This window comes from Saprolegnia diclina (assembly GCF_000281045.1).
Source record: "Saprolegnia diclina VS20 unplaced genomic scaffold supercont1.62, whole genome shotgun sequence".
Taxonomy (NCBI): Eukaryota; Oomycota; class Saprolegniomycetes; order Saprolegniales; family Saprolegniaceae; genus Saprolegnia; species Saprolegnia diclina.
The window spans coordinates 18,887-33,475 of NW_008246129.1; the positions used below are offsets into that span (position 1 = coordinate 18,887).

The following is a 14,589-nucleotide window of genomic DNA, read 5'->3' on the forward strand; positions in this document are numbered from 1 at the left end:
ACGGACTAATGATACACTAACGCACGCATGCTCTGCGCAAAGCGCTTGCCGTCAACACGCGCTGCAAAAATGCCGCAAATCTGATAGGTAAGTACTGTAGACCCGAATCCTCCTTGCAATTCTCGAAGTTCGAAGCCGCGAGGTCCAAACGGCGCAGTTTTCTGAACACAATCGAATCCTCCGCCATGGTGGCGCATGGGTTCCGCTTCATGCTCGGGCGCGTCGCGGGCCCGAAGAAGGCCAAGGGCCGCCAGAAGAAAGGCAGTCGCCACGCAGGCCTATTTACCTGCCTCCAGACCCCGTCGTCCGTCTCACACGCGTTCATCGAGATCGCGACCGGCGTGATCCAGCAGCAACATGATGCCGACATTCGGCTGCGCGCTAGCAGCGCCAGCAGCAGTAACAACAACAGCAACAACAAGAGTCCGAGTAGCAACGACGGTAGCGACAAGGCGCCAACGTACCCGCTTCTTCAGCCCGACGTCCTTGACAGTCTCGAGTGCGCGCTCTTCATGGACGTCGAGGCCACGTCCGCCACAGCAGCCAAACATCCGCGAGCAACGATTGGCGAGCTCTCCAAGCTGCTTTTGCAGCTCTGGGACATCCTCCTCGCGTCCTGCATTCCGTGGTCGACTGCGGCGCTCCAAGAAACCATCGGCTTCAACGACCAGCTCAAGCGGCAGAAGGCCGAGTCGCTCATGTTCAAGCTCATGGAGCGGCGCGAGTTTGCCAAAGTCTACGAAGCGTACGTGGCCGTGACGGAGGACACGATCGAGCGCTGGAGCAAGGCCGACGTGTCGAGCCAGCGGTCACACCCACCATTCCGCAAGTCGTCGACGTGGGTCTCCAAGCGCCGCCAGACGTCGTCGGACCCTGACGTCGACGCTGTCTACGCATATGAAGCCCCGCCACTCGCGAAAGACCCGGTGCAGCTTCTCGAGCGGTACATAAATCTCTCGACGCGCACGCTGGTGTACGCAGCGGCGCTGGTCCAAGTGCACCGGCCTTTCTTTGTCGACGTGCTGGCCGTGCTCTACTGCCGACTCCCGTCGCTACAGAGGCTCGTGCTCGACCTCTTTGACCGCTTTGGCTTTAGCGGGACGCCACCACGCAAGCCTCGATTTTTGGCACGGGCCAAAAGCTTTTTCCAGGAAGACAACTCGGCGTTCTACGGCTGGGACCGGTTCCTCGACGATGTCGCGCTCGAGACCATTGAAACACACGCGCTAGCTGCGCTCGACGTTATCCTCGAGACTCCGCCAGAGGACGCATCTGCGCCGTACTCGGAGTCGGACATCTTTATGGACGACCACGCGAGGTCGTTTGACGGCGAGGACAGAAGCGACGGCGACAACAATTGCATTGACTCGAGTCTGTGCCTCGACCTCTTTCTGAGTCTTTGGATGGCAACGACCGAGCACATTCAGCGCACGAGTCGAGGGCACATTCCGTGGGCCGACGTTCCTCCGTTCGCGGCGCTCCAGCGCCGCGCGGCCAACCTCTTTGAAAAGAGCTTTGCGTACCAAACGTTCGACTGCGACGAAGACACGAACGGGCTCCGCTTCCACTTGATTTCGACGCGCAAGGCCAAGCTCGATCGGCGACTGCCCTTTGACGTCAAGCACCCACGTGTCGTCTTCTCCACGATCGAAGCCATCGTCATGCTCACGCAGCAGTCATTCGCACCGTATATGGCCGCCATGTACGAGCACTTGAACTGCTTCTACGTCCGGTCGGCGGTCCCGAGCCTCGCGCTCCTCGAGCAGTGGATCACGCACGCGCCAAGTAGGTGGATCGCAAAAGACGATCGTATTCTTATCTGCGTCCTTAGCGGCTTGCATCGACAATGACGCGACCCAAGCCCTCTTGCGCAAGTTCATCGTCACGCTTCTTTCGTCCGACCGCATGGATCGACTCAAGGCCATCCAAGTAGGCGTCCTTGCGTTGTACGCCGAGTCTGTACAGCGACGCTAGGTCTTTCTCCTGCACTGCATTGGCCACTTTGCCGTTCCGCTCCAAAAGCACGTATTGAGTTTGCTCGTCGACGCGTTCCCGAGGCTCTTTGGTCACTGGTCCCGCGACGTCCGGTTCTGCTACCATCTCTTGCTCATCTACATCTTTGGCGACCGGCGGCAGCTCGGCGCGCACTCGGACAGTATCCTCCTCGGGCTCGACGAGAGCGGCAGCACGCACGTCGAGTATGAACCGTTTGACCATCTTCTCCTCGAGACGCTGCGCGCGAGCAAGGCGCCACCGCTCGCGTACGAGCGCGCGTCGTTCACCGAGTACATTGCGCAGCTCGAGATGTACTACAGCATTGCCGCGACGCTGCCAAAGGACGAAGCAGTCGCGATTCCACGCATTCGAATCCAACAGGCGCACCGTGGGTAGGGTATAGTTAGTCCTTGTACGATTGTAGTACACACATTAGTCATTGCCGTTGGCGGTTGGGCGTCATCGCAGAGGCGAAGCGCGAATCGAGCCGGTGCACAAGCATTGCATGCTGCAAGTGGCGCCAGCGGCAGGCTCGAGGAGACTACGCGCCGCCGTCAACGTCGTCGTCCATCGTAAGCTCCCTTGGAGCTCCATGCAGTGGCACTCTGCCTGCTACAGCTCTGCGCCGAGCTGCACGTCGAGTCTGACTCGGCCGTCGATTGGCCAGGGCGCGAAAATCAATGAATTATAGCCAATGGCCTTGGCCGTCGGATGTTGGGTATAGTCGAGGTGGATCTTCTTCGCGTGATAGTTCATCGTTGCGCCCATGACACGCGCGTCAGTAGGCGACATGCAGCACATCCGCCGCCCCGACGTCGTCATGAGCGAGCTTGAGTACCTCCCGCAGCTCTCGCCGTCGGTCCAGCTCCTCTGCATCGGCCTCTACCTCGGCGTCGGCGTCGTCGCCTTCACGCGCAGCTTCCAGATGCGCCCGCGCTTGCTCACGCGGCAAAAGGTCTTCCAGTACCTCGTGACGACCTTCTGCTGCCTCCGATCGCTCTCGCTTCTCACGGCGCCGCCGGCAGGCGTCCGCGACGTACTCAACCGCACCGCGCTCTGCCTCTTCTTCTCGCTCATGCTCTTCCAAGTCTTCTTTTGGTTTGACGTCGTGAACCCGTCGTCGTCGGCGCGCTCCAAGCGCGTATGGCACTCGTTCCTGTACATCAACGTGGCGCTCTACGCTGTCGTACTGTGCCTCGAGCTCGACGTCTTCTTCACGCCGACGTCCAGCAACAAAGACGTGGCCGCGAGCTACTGGTCCGATATGCTTCCCGTGCTGCTCGTCGTCATGGGCAGTCTCCTCCTCTGTATTGGCCTTCTCTTCTCGATCTGCAAGATGCGCATGCGCGTCCAGCGGCTCATTGACGAAGATGACACGAGCTTGAGCGTCCACGCGGTCCAGAAGATCCACCGCGCGCTGTGCTACCTCAACTGCATCTTTGCCGGCTCGTCCGTCCTCTTCTTGCTCCGCGCGTTCCTGTACCTTCAGCACCCGTGGGCCCACAAGGAGTGCGGCTCGATTCAGGACCCGAACTGGTGCCTTGGCGTCGGGTACGTTCTTCCGGAGCTCATACCGGCCGTCTTCTTTGTCATTGTCATGTGGGACGTGGACCCGAATTTGTGGCGGTCAAACATGTCGACGGGCGAGACGACGCCGCTCCTGGGGAAGCACCTTGGCATCACGAGTGGGTTTGGAAAGGACTTTCGATGGCACCGCCCGAGCCCGCTCTTGCTTGCGTCGACGCCAACGCAAGAGGCGGCGCCGTACCTCAGCATACAGCCCTTTACGCCCCATGCGACGCCCGTGAATCCGACGACGCTGCCGACGCCACCCGGCCTCCTCGACGCGCTCTGGCTCTCGTTTCAGTGCTTTCAGCTCAAGCACGGCGGCCAAGACGTCCACGCCTCCCTTGTGATTGTGCACATGCTGCAAGACGGCGTCGACGACATTGAGGTACGACGCTCCAAAATGTCCATGTATGTGATTCATCGTAGCTTGGACGGTCGGAGCTCGCCCACACGACGGACCCACAGTTTCACGTGATGGTCAAGGTGCCCCTCGACGCGATGCACGTGCTGCGCATCCGTGTCTATAGCATCCGCAATTGGAACACGCTCTCGGATCTCTCGTCCCAAAACCTCGTCGGCGAGGCCATGCTCAAGCCGCTCGAGCTCGGGCAGAGCCAGCTCTACCGCCTCTCAAGTTCGTTCCGGGGCGATGTGTGCGTGAGCAACACGGGCCTCCTCGTCGTGCGTTGCGAAGCACCGGGCGTCATGGACACGTCGGCGTGTATCACGCGCAGCTTCTTGCATGGCAAAGTGCTCGTGGAGGAGGCGCTGGTCGAGAGTCCATGGACGTACGAGATCCCATACCAGATGCTCCAGCTGATTCAAGCCGACCTCGTGCAAAAGGCCAACTGGATGGCGCAAGTCCTGCAGGCGAACCGATCGACGCTTCTGCACATACCTCGCCACGGCCTCGGCAGCTTCAGCGGCACCGCGACCAACCACCTCGACGACGACAGCGACGAGGACGACCCACGGTCGTCGCCCGTCTCAACAACGAGTCTCCTCACCGAAATGATTTATCAGCTCCAAGGCAACGCTCGGAAGCGCACGAACCGAAAGTGGCGTGGGTCGATGCTGCAAGACATGGAGGCGTACATCGCCGTTGTGCAAGCCGCCCTTGAAGCGTACGGCCACCCGGACAAGTTCCAGCTCAGCTTCAAGCCAAGCACGAAAAAGGCCGACGCCGAGCTGCGCTTCGTCGCTCTCAACATGCACATGCACCTTTTGACGCTGGGCGATGCGGCGCAGACCTCGTCGTCGTCGTCGCCGATGCCGCCGACGATCGACGAAGAAACCGAGGTTGATTGGCGCGACGACATTCGCGTGCGGTCGCAGTCGGCGCTCGACACGATCTTCCGCGGCCACGAGCTCTTTGGCACGACGACGGTCGGCGCGTTTGCGGCCCACGTCTACGGTTTTGGCCAAGGCGGCATTCGCCAGCTCCGGGACGACCTTGAACGGTCTGCTTACTTTTGTTTCACCTTTGGCTGAGAAGCGTGCGTAGGCTGCGCGAACGGTCGCTCAAAGCCACCGACTGGTCCGACAACACAACGCAGGCGCTCCAGCGCGATATGTATGCGCTTGAGTGGCACATTGACCAGCGCCTCGATGTCGCGTTCACGCAAGCTGTGAGTGCGCTCGTGCCGTGCTTCCAGCAGACGCTGTTTACGCAGTTGCACACGTCGTCGCCCACTGTGTCGCCCAAGGCGTACCTCACGCAGCTGCAAACGGCAGGCTTCCTCTTCAACGTCGAGAGCCTTCTCTCGACGGTAGGGTCAGAAGCCGGTATGCTCGGGGACATGGACGCGGCCGTCAAGGCACTGGCGTACGTGACCATCCGGCTGCGCTTGGTGCCGGATGCCGCGTCGGCCGCATTTTCGGTTGCCATCTCGTCGGGGCCGCAAGGTCTTGTCGTCGAAGTGCCGCTCATTTGCAGCGACAACTACACGCTCGCGCCGTCCATGCACCGCGTGCCGGGTCAGGATTTGGCGTCCGGTGCGGTGTACTGCCCCGTGAAGCTGCCGGCAGCGCGCGTGCTCTTTGTCAAGGTCGTGCCCGTGCTCTTCAACCAGGGCATGAACGAGCTCCAGACCGTGGCCAACACTGTGCGCAAGAGCCAGCTCCAGCACGCAATCAACCAAGAGAGCGCGAACGTGCTCGAGTCGTACTTGGTCGTCGTGAATGCGTCGCCGGCCGTCATGGCCGTGTGGCACAACGCCAAGCAAGCCATCTTTGATACGAAGGACGAAAAGCGTATGGCGATCCTCGAGCAGACGTCGTGGATTACGCGGCAGGTCGGCGGCGGCCGCGTCACGTGCTGCAAGTCGGCGAAAGACCGGACGGCCATGTCGGTGACGCTCGAAGAAGCCAAGTTTATGGACACGAGCGACGTGGCCATGTGGACGCAGCTGCTGCGCACGTACGGCGTTCGTCGCGAGAACGCGCGCAAAAACATTGGGTCGGCGCAGTACTGCTTCAGCTCGTGGCAAAACTACTTGCTTCCATCTGCGTACAAGTGCCCACCAGGCACAGGTGGCGGCAGTCGCGCCCACTCGTAGTACTTTTGCTACACTTTTTGAACCATGTTGGTCTTGTTTTTCGCGCTCGAAAATGCATTGATGTGTCTATCTATGGCTGCGTCGACCACGTAAAGTCAAAGGACGGCGCGAGCGACCGCAGGTGCGCATTGAACGGCGCGTAGAACGCCTCGAGCTTGGCCTTGGCCGCCGCCGGCATCGGGTCGTACGCCCGCGTGTTGTGCGCGGCCGTGTCTTGCAGCACATGCGGCGGCAGTCCGAGGAAGGTCAGTGCTTCGTTGACCGTCGTCTAGATGGATAGGATATATCGAATGGGCTAGAGCGATCGTTGGGATAGTACCTGCGTTGACTCGGGGGTCTTGAGCGCATCGAGGTTCAAAAGCAAAAATTGGTTTCGGGGAAAGTGCTGGAACCAGATCTGGAGCTGGAGCGCGTAGAGACCGCGGCCAATGTACGAGTGCGCGCCGTGCGTCTTGGGCAGACGATCGACGTACGCTTCGAACGTCTGTGGGCACGTTGGCTTGGCGAGCACGTCCTGCGCATACAATTCGTCAATGACACATTGCAACATGGATAAATCGATACCTGGAGCAACGCAAGGTCGTCGTTGATGACGTCATCGAACGACTTGCCTGCGACCGCGGCACGCATTTCGAGCTGCTTGGTCGTGCCCACGGCATCGGCAGTCATTTGGTAGTGCGAGTATGCGCGCTTGACCGGGTCCCGCATCATCACGATAAAGCGCGTGTGGGGAAAGAGCTATACAACTCCATAAATTCGACCCCAACTCTAGCTCATCATCCTACCTGCTGGAAACGCTTGGCGATCGGCGCACCGTACAAGAGGTAGCTCGGCGTGGACTCGGCCAGCAGAATTTTGGGCGCCCACGTCTCAAGCGGCGCCTGGAGCGAGAGCAAGTACTTGGCCCTACATATCGTGAATCATTATATATATGCTCGTGACAAGACAGAAATCATACCGCATATCCAGAGTCGAGTACGTCGTCTCGTCGTCGGTGACTGTAGCGTCCTTTGCGAGGTCGTCGTACGTCTGAAGAATAGCCTTGGCAGGCGCAAGGAGCTCGTCTGTGACGGGCGTCGTCGCCGCCTTGGTCCACGCCCAGTCGAAAAAGTGCGGCTCGCGACGCTGACCGTTCACAATCGACGGGTGCTGCCTAGAGACAATATATTCCATCATCACATTTGTGAATCTTCCATGTTGCTGACGTACCCAAGGTGCTGATAGAGCGATGTTGTGCCGCACTTTTGCACGCCGAGGATCGCATACGACGGCGTCCAGCCAATCGTAAGCGCCCGAAGCGCGCGCGCGGCCTCGGCAGCCATGACGCGGTCGACGTGTCCGAGCATCTCGAGCACCATCGGCTCAACTGCCGCTGGGCACGTTGCGCGTACAGCGGTCGCAAATTCCATCGCGTCGATTTGCTCGATGAAAAAGTGACGGCACGCCGTGGCAAAGGTCGTCGCGGCCTACAAGGACGCGTCACGTGGTGCGGTCGTCACGAAACGCGCTACCTCGTCGCTGGACTCGGCCTTGAGCTGCGCGGTGAGTGCTGTTAGCATGCTTGCAGCAATCTTGGCGCCGGCCGAGTTGTCGAGCTCGTCCGTGGCAGAAATGAGCTCGACGCGGCCACGGACTTGGCGGCAGCGCTGCCCCGCCTCGAGCGTCCTACAGCAGGGTTAGCGTTGCTCGTATATTTTTTGGTGTACGCGAAGAGAGGCGTTGGCACGTGCAGCTCGTCGATGACATCAAAGATGAGGTGCACGCGGTACTCGTCCGCGCCGTTGTACACGCTGTGCTTGGCCGCGTTGTTGAGCTCGACGATCGAGCCTTCGTTGAACGCAAACCGACTCATGCTCTCCTCGAGGCGGCCGCTCTTGAACTCGACCTCGGGAAAGGTCACAATCGGTACGTGGATGCGGTGCGTGCGACCGACCCACGGGCCATTGTCGTGGTGGGCGGGGATGAGCACCTTGGGCGGGAGGCGTGCAAAGAGGCAGCGCACGACGCGCTCAACAGGAACATCGATCGCGGCAAAGAGCGGCTCGAGGAGCGGGCGCCAAATCGTCCACTCGGGCAGCAGGTAGACGTTCTCGAGGTGGTTGTCGGAGAAGATGCAGATGATCTTGTTGACGCCAACCTTGTCGTGGAAGGGCCGGCGGAGCGATACATTGCTCGTGCTCTGGTACTCTTCCGACCAGCGGCTTTCGGGCAGCGACACGATCTGGCGCTTGAGCTCGGCAATGTCGACCTGCGACGCGCGCGTCGTCGCACAGACGAGGTCGACGGTCGGGTCTTCTTGCACGAGGATCTCAGTCGGGCGGCGCTTGTGGCTAACGCAATATGAGTGATCCGCATCGACGCATGCAGCAACGGACCTGAGCGGGACAACGCCCGGCGGTGGCGTTGGCGCGGCTTGCATGTTGCTTGCGGTGAAAGGCGGCGCGATTTTTTTGTGCCTTCGGACGAATGGCATGCCTCGGACCAATCAACGCTCGCGGATGCTTAAATGTGGCATACGCCACGTTGTACTGCCACGACACTCGATTGAGCACATGGCCATGGCGATGCTTTCTGCCACAACGGTGCCCATGGTTGAACAACAACCCGGTACAACGGTAGTACAGAAAAACGAGTTCCTCTTCGCGAAAGCAAGAGGCCGACGGCCATGGTATCGCTTCCTCGCAATTTCGGCGAGGAATCATCCCGGAACTAAGATCCTGTGCACTCGATCGATCCCTGTAGAGCCTACGCAGTACCGCCAACCTCAAGAAATTCCTTGCTATTATAAATAACGACTGTGTGTTCGCTTTCGTCGCTCTTTCCTTGGCACTATCGTACACGTGTATAAAACCAGGGAGGTACATGCCAGCAGCAGGGTCTCGCCAAGCAGGCCGCAGCGATCTACACTCGCTATACGATGAAGGAGCCTGCAACGACTGCGAAAGAGACTTCTCGGTGTCAGCACCGCGAAGTGATAATCGCGCAACTTGGGCTGAATTCATAGCGGCGCGTTTTCATCGCTTCAACCGTGAAGAATGTAGGTACTTGTGTGATGGTCCCCTCCAGACCAAAGAAAAACTTGAGCCACTTCCGATTTTGAGTCAGGCATCATGCGCAGTCTCGTGCTCCTCTCGGCGCTCCTCTTTGCATGCGCCGTCTCCGTCGAAGCGTCTGCGGGCTGCGATACGTGCGCCAACACGGGCATGTGTGCTCAAGCCTTCAAGGGCGCTCCCGGTCAGTTCTGTGGCCGCTTTAGCGGCGGCGTCACGTGCTGCTGCCCCGCCCAAGCGCAGTGCAACATGTCGCCGTTCGACTGCCGCTGCCGCGCCGTTCAACTCCGAAGCCCCTCGTCAAGCTCGCACTCGGGTGGTATTGTGGGCGGCGGTATTTTTTCCTTCCTCGCGTTCGTCATCTGCTGCTGCCTCTGCTGCCGCTGCTGCAAGTCGCGCGACGAGCCCGCATACGTCGCGATCGGCAGCCAGCCGCAGTACGTCGCTCAACCTCAGTACGTTGCCCAGCCGCAGTACGTCACCCAGCCTCAGTACAGCGCCCAGCCTCCGTACGCGACGCCGTACGGCGGGCAGCCCGCGGTCGTCTATGCGAACGCACCGCCGGCCCCGGTTGTGTACCAATCGTACCAAAACAACTACTCTGGCGGTGACGTAGCGCTTGGCACCGCGGCCGGCCTCGCGACGGGCGTCGTGCTCGCCGAGGCCATGCACTCTCACGAGTCTTACGATGGCGGCAACTACCAGTCGTACGATTTCGCCGGCGACACGGGCGGCGGTGACTTTGGCGGCGATACTGGCGGCGACACCTTTAGCGGTGACTTTTAGGACACTATTCTCGTGGTGATTTTGCGCCGGAAAGGCATTTACGATTTGAACCTTTTCCGACTTTTGATTTCTCCATTCGCTTTGCACGTATCATCGATGAAGTACCGGTACTACCGAACCACAGTATTGACGTTGCTGCTGCTTCTTCCGACGGCAACGCCCGTGGCTACACCCGGCTGTATTGCGTGCGCAGCCACAGGCAATTGTACGTTGGCGTACCAGAACCGATCCGGCATTGCTTGTGACCCGCTGGCTTCAGGCGAAGCGTGCTGCTGCCCGCGGAGTCAGATCTGCGCCTCGACGCGCGACCACTGCCACTGCCGGCGCAAGGAGCCCAAGCAACCCTCGCCGTCTGCCTATCTCATCGAGATGTGGGTCGGTATCATCGCCGCGGTCCTCATCACAGCTTGTTTGCTGCCCCGCCTCCTCATCAAGTGCATCACGTGGCATCAAGCTGCCCAGGCCCGCCGGTGCCGCACAGCTGAGCTCCAGACACCTGGTGTCGCGATGACGAACGGAATCGCGGTGCGAGCGGACAACGACCGTGCGTACGCGTCGCTTCCGGTGGCAACCAAGTGCGCCACACAGCCCTAATCATCAAGTCGTCCTCGTAAGAAGGTCCCACAAGCTTGTATTTCACTATGTTAAGGATTTAATGTACAAGACGATTCGTATAAGCCCAATTGCTGACTGGTACCTCGTTCCGCCACCGGTGTTGGTGATCAACAAATGACGTCTGCCTGGGCAATGGGCTACAAACTTGACCAGAGAAGAAAGATAGGTTTTGGGACACAAACCCTTGGCGTCGCTGTACGAAACGTACAGTATAATACTTTAGCAGCCAAGGACCTGGTCAAGGACGTCATCTGTGCCCGCCTACCGGTACAGTTGTTGCTGCGAGCAAGGGTCAATAAACTTGCTGCAAGGTTGGAGTGTCCCCCAGCCGAAGAAATGCTCTCGAAGTTTGAGGTTCGAAATTCGTATCAGCCAGTGAGTTGCAAAGGTTCAGAATCGCACGATGGCTCGTCGACTCGTCACGGTCGCCTTCACCATCCTCGCGAGCTGCGTGAGTTTCGCAGAGGGCGGATGTCATGAGTGCGCGAAGGACGGCGACTGCTCCGAGGCGTTCAAGGGCGCGTCTGGCCACTACTGCGGGCCGTACCAGGACACCGATTGCTGCTGCCCGCAGGGAGCGCAGTGCTTTGTCTCGCCGTACTTTTGCCAATGCCTGCACATCCCGACGTTCATAGCCCCAACGCCACCGCCCGTAGGCGAGACACCCGAGGCAAATACCGTCAAGCAGCACGAGGTGCTCGGTATCGCTTTGGTCGTCATCCTCGTGTGGTGTATTCTCAAGCGATGCCGCAAAAAGCGCGAAATGCGCCGCCGCGCCGAGTACATTCACCTCTCCGAGGTCTCTCGCCCACAATACGAGTATGCAAGCCAGCCCAACTATGGGTCCAACCAGAGCCAGCCGCCCTTTTACCAATACGCACCACCCAACACCGGTCCAAGCCAACCGTATGCCATCTACTTGCCGCCAACATCCCAACAACCGCTGTCGTATGCCCAGCAAGCGCTGCCGACCGAAGGCTACGGGCAGCAGTCTGCCTATCCTACCCAGCAGATCTCGGCCATACCCATGGCGATTCCAGTCGACAGGCAACCGACGACAAGGTCGGAAAACAAGTTCGACTAAAATTCCGTCAACGAATTGCCGTATTGTTGTTGTTGTTAAAAGATCAACGCTCTAAAAGCCACCCAGTGCACTCGTCCCAGGAGATCCCCAATACCAGTCATCAAACAGCGTACACGGAAAGGTGGAGATACTCCAACGTGCGCATACTGCAAACCACAGTGATTGCAGGCACCCCCGACGAGATGGTAACTCGGTCGCGGCGGAGGTCAGGCGGAAAGACGTGATTTGCAAGATACCTCATGCACAAGCCAATCAACGGCCAGGATGTACAGAAAGGGCGAAACGGCAAAGTGCAATTTGCGCGTGGACATGCAGCGGTTCTTTGAGTGGATCTTGGGCAGTGCCAAGGCCAAGCCGGCGCCTCGTATCTCGGTGATGTGCAAGCTGCCCCGGCGACCCTCCCCACGCAACACGGAGCGTTACCTTGCCCTCGACGAAGAGAAGGTACACCTCTTGCGCTGCATGATCGAGCACGCGATGACGCTGCATCGCTGGCGGCGGTCGCCCAAGCACTACACAGCTCAAACACGATCGCCTGTCGTCGTGTCGGGCATCTACCCGCTGCAGTAGTTCCAGGACGACTGCGGACACCACGTCACACTCCGCGGCATCCACCTGCCCGACCGGTATGTCGTGCACTGCACATCAACTGAGCGCGTGTGGCGGGTCGCGTTCCGCTTGCGGTCGTACGTCTGCGCTGTTAGCGCACCCCAAGACGGTACATTCCAGGTCGGAGCCTACATGTGCCAGCAAGAATGGGTGACACTTCGCGTCGCGCGCAGCGTGCTCGGCTCTGTGCTTGAGCCCCATCCCCATCGTGCAACTGGCGACCTCGACGGCCTTCCAAGCGCTGTGCAGCGGCACATTTTGTCCTACTTGGACGCTACGTCCCTTGTTCGCTGCGCCCAGATCAACCACGTACGTAGTCGTACGATACTATGATACCACATCGCTCAAATCTTTTGTAGGCCTTCCTCGGGTACCTCAACGACGAGAGCCTCTGGCGCGCCTTGCTCTGGTTCGGTACGGCGCAAGAGTGCATCTGTGCAGCATTCTACAAATCTTGTCCTTCTAGATTTCAAGCGAGATGGGTCCACCCTCTTGAAGAAGCGGCGTGGGATGTCCCTACGGCAAGCATACGGGCTCTGGTCAGTCGTTCAACCCATCTCGAATCGGTCGCTGATTGGTCGTCGTGGGATGTAGCGCCCAACACGAGACGTTGCATCAACAGGATCGCCAGCGCAAGGTGCCACGCCGTGCACAAAGATAAGGCCTGACCAGTTTGCGTCTGATACGGCGTCGCTGCTTGTTTTTGGCGCGCTTTCTCTGCCTTGCAGTTGATGAAAATATATGGAACCGAGCCATGAACCGTCCTACTGTCCGCGTCTTCTTTTTCAAAGCGTCTTGTTGAAGTTGCTCATTTTGCATTTTGCCTCCACACGCTCGATCGATACCTTTAGCATGCTCCGCCTCGCGTCGTCGTCTACCCGCCGCCTCCGCACGCTCTCGCGCACCTTTGGTAGCCTACGGGACGATCGATCCAAGTCTGATCTACGCACAATAGCGTCGTCCCGCGTTCAAGTGCTCGAGTCCGAGACCGAGTACGCGTCGCTGATTGCCAAGCCAGAGGCCAAGAGCATTGTGTACTTTACGGCGCCGTGGAGCGGCCCGTGCAACGCGATCGCGCCGATTTTCTCCGAGCTGAGGTACGAACGCTCAAAGTTGCACGATATCCATGGACTATTTGCTCGTAGCAACGCCTTTCCGAACCTCAACTTTGCCCAGCTGGACGTGCACGAGCTCGACGACACGGCGGTGGAGGCCGGCATTCGGGTACGTGTATCGTCGATGCCACATCCAACGTCGCGAGTAGGATATGCCCACGTTCCATTTCTATGCCAACGGCAAGTTGCAAGAACCACTCGAGGTATACATTGTCTGCATCAAACGAGAACGCTCATGAACGACTTCTAGCTCGCAGGCATCGACGTCAACCAGCTCAAGGACAACATTCAAAAGCTTGCCGACTTGTAACGTGCTCATTGCGTCGTGTGTTGTCCATTGAATGTCATTAAGTTTTGTCCGTTGGTTTGTGTTTTCTTGTCACCTATTGGCAAGCAAACTTCCACGAAATTTATCGATTGACGAATGGGACATCGACGACACTGCGCCGTCTCCCAGGCACACGTTCGTCACAAGCACCCGTTGGCGTCATTTCCAGTCATGCGTCGTGTCAGAGCTACCGTGAGAATGCATCGCTACTCGACCGGGTCGGCCCGGAACGATCGAGCTGCGCCGCACTTCGTTCCACTCACGACACTTGACGCATACGAGGCGTGGATCACAGCGCCCCACAAGCGACGTGTTGTCTACTTTACAGCGCACTGGAGCGGTCCCTGCTCGATCTTACGCCCTACGTTGCACGCTTTATGGTACGTCTTCTTGGTCGCTCGGTCTCACATGCCCTTTTCATTCTAGTGCCACCTATCCGACGGTCGAATTTGCTCAAGTCGATGTGCATGCGATGGACGATGCGGCGGTTCTTGCCAATGTGTGTGTACGTCCTTTTTTGCGTACGCTGTCCTTAGCAGCGTCTGATACAGGACATGCCCACGTTCCACTTTTACCTCGACGGAAAGCCACAGCCTGCGCTCACGGTACGTCGGCTGCGATGAAGGTTGTGCTAACCGAGCGGTTAGTGCACTGGCCTGCGCTGCGAGTTACTCCAGTGCAACGTCGCCAAGCTGGCCGACGGCCCTATCCGTTGATCCCGCGCTTCCAGAATTGGTAGCGCTGTGTATCGATAACGCGTCGCTTGCGTCTCGCCTACGTCGCTACATACAGCATGTTGAATGGCGCGTTCTGTTGCTTCCAAGGCAAAGCGTGGGCACATGGTGTAGTCAGCAGATCCGTTGAGGTCGGCTCAGAATTT

General features: G+C 59.0%; 7 protein-coding genes across 7 annotated transcripts; 6 read left to right on the forward strand and 1 right to left on the reverse strand.

Moving 5' to 3' along the window:
- Positions 1-170: 170 nt before the first annotated feature.
- Positions 171-2,438, forward strand: SDRG_13617 (hypothetical protein). The gene is made up of 3 exons (XM_008619714.1): positions 171-1,785; positions 1,832-1,929; positions 1,975-2,438. The coding sequence occupies exons 1-3, from the start codon at positions 186-188 to the stop codon at positions 2,389-2,391; spliced, it is 2,115 nt and encodes a 704-aa protein (XP_008617936.1). The 5' UTR covers positions 171-185; the 3' UTR covers positions 2,392-2,438.
- A 282-nt stretch (positions 2,439-2,720) lies between these two features.
- Positions 2,721-6,195, forward strand: SDRG_13618 (hypothetical protein). Its single transcript, XM_008619715.1, has 3 exons — positions 2,721-3,949; positions 3,991-5,024; positions 5,069-6,195. The coding sequence occupies exons 1-3, from the start codon at positions 2,762-2,764 to the stop codon at positions 6,120-6,122; spliced, it is 3,276 nt and encodes a 1,091-aa protein (XP_008617937.1). The 5' UTR covers positions 2,721-2,761; the 3' UTR covers positions 6,123-6,195.
- On the reverse strand, positions 6,193-8,544 carry SDRG_13619 (hypothetical protein; the record flags this gene model as incomplete). Its single annotated transcript, XM_008619716.1, has 9 exons — positions 8,498-8,544; positions 7,829-8,452; positions 7,634-7,787; positions 7,332-7,588; positions 7,081-7,275; positions 6,908-7,028; positions 6,663-6,860; positions 6,442-6,606; positions 6,193-6,390 (listed from the first exon to the last, which is right to left on the reverse strand). Exons 1-9 carry the CDS (start codon positions 8,539-8,541, stop codon positions 6,193-6,195), a joined length of 1,956 nt encoding a protein of 651 aa, XP_008617938.1. The 5' UTR covers positions 8,542-8,544.
- Positions 8,545-9,232: 688 nt separating this feature from the next.
- On the forward strand, positions 9,233-9,958 carry SDRG_13620 (hypothetical protein; the record flags this gene model as incomplete). The annotated part of the gene is made up of 1 exon (XM_008619717.1): positions 9,233-9,958. The coding sequence occupies one exon, from the start codon at positions 9,233-9,235 to the stop codon at positions 9,956-9,958; it is 726 nt and encodes a 241-aa protein (XP_008617939.1).
- A 96-nt stretch (positions 9,959-10,054) lies between these two features.
- On the forward strand, positions 10,055-10,641 carry SDRG_13621 (hypothetical protein; the record flags this gene model as incomplete). The annotated part of the gene is made up of 1 exon (XM_008619718.1): positions 10,055-10,641. One exon carries the CDS (start codon positions 10,055-10,057, stop codon positions 10,550-10,552), a length of 498 nt encoding a protein of 165 aa, XP_008617940.1. The 3' UTR covers positions 10,553-10,641.
- Positions 10,642-10,944: 303 nt separating this feature from the next.
- On the forward strand, positions 10,945-11,718 carry SDRG_13622 (hypothetical protein). Its single transcript, XM_008619719.1, has one exon. It carries the CDS (start codon positions 10,977-10,979, stop codon positions 11,655-11,657), a length of 681 nt encoding a protein of 226 aa, XP_008617941.1. The 5' UTR covers positions 10,945-10,976; the 3' UTR covers positions 11,658-11,718.
- A 248-nt stretch (positions 11,719-11,966) lies between these two features.
- On the forward strand, positions 11,967-13,691 carry SDRG_13623 (hypothetical protein; the record flags this gene model as incomplete). Its single annotated transcript, XM_008619720.1, has 9 exons — positions 11,967-12,101; positions 12,228-12,575; positions 12,626-12,680; positions 12,733-12,778; positions 13,118-13,176; positions 13,222-13,363; positions 13,412-13,490; positions 13,531-13,584; positions 13,632-13,691. The coding sequence occupies 9 exons, from the start codon at positions 11,967-11,969 to the stop codon at positions 13,689-13,691; spliced, it is 978 nt and encodes a 325-aa protein (XP_008617942.1).
- Between the last annotated feature and the right edge of the window lie 898 nt (positions 13,692-14,589).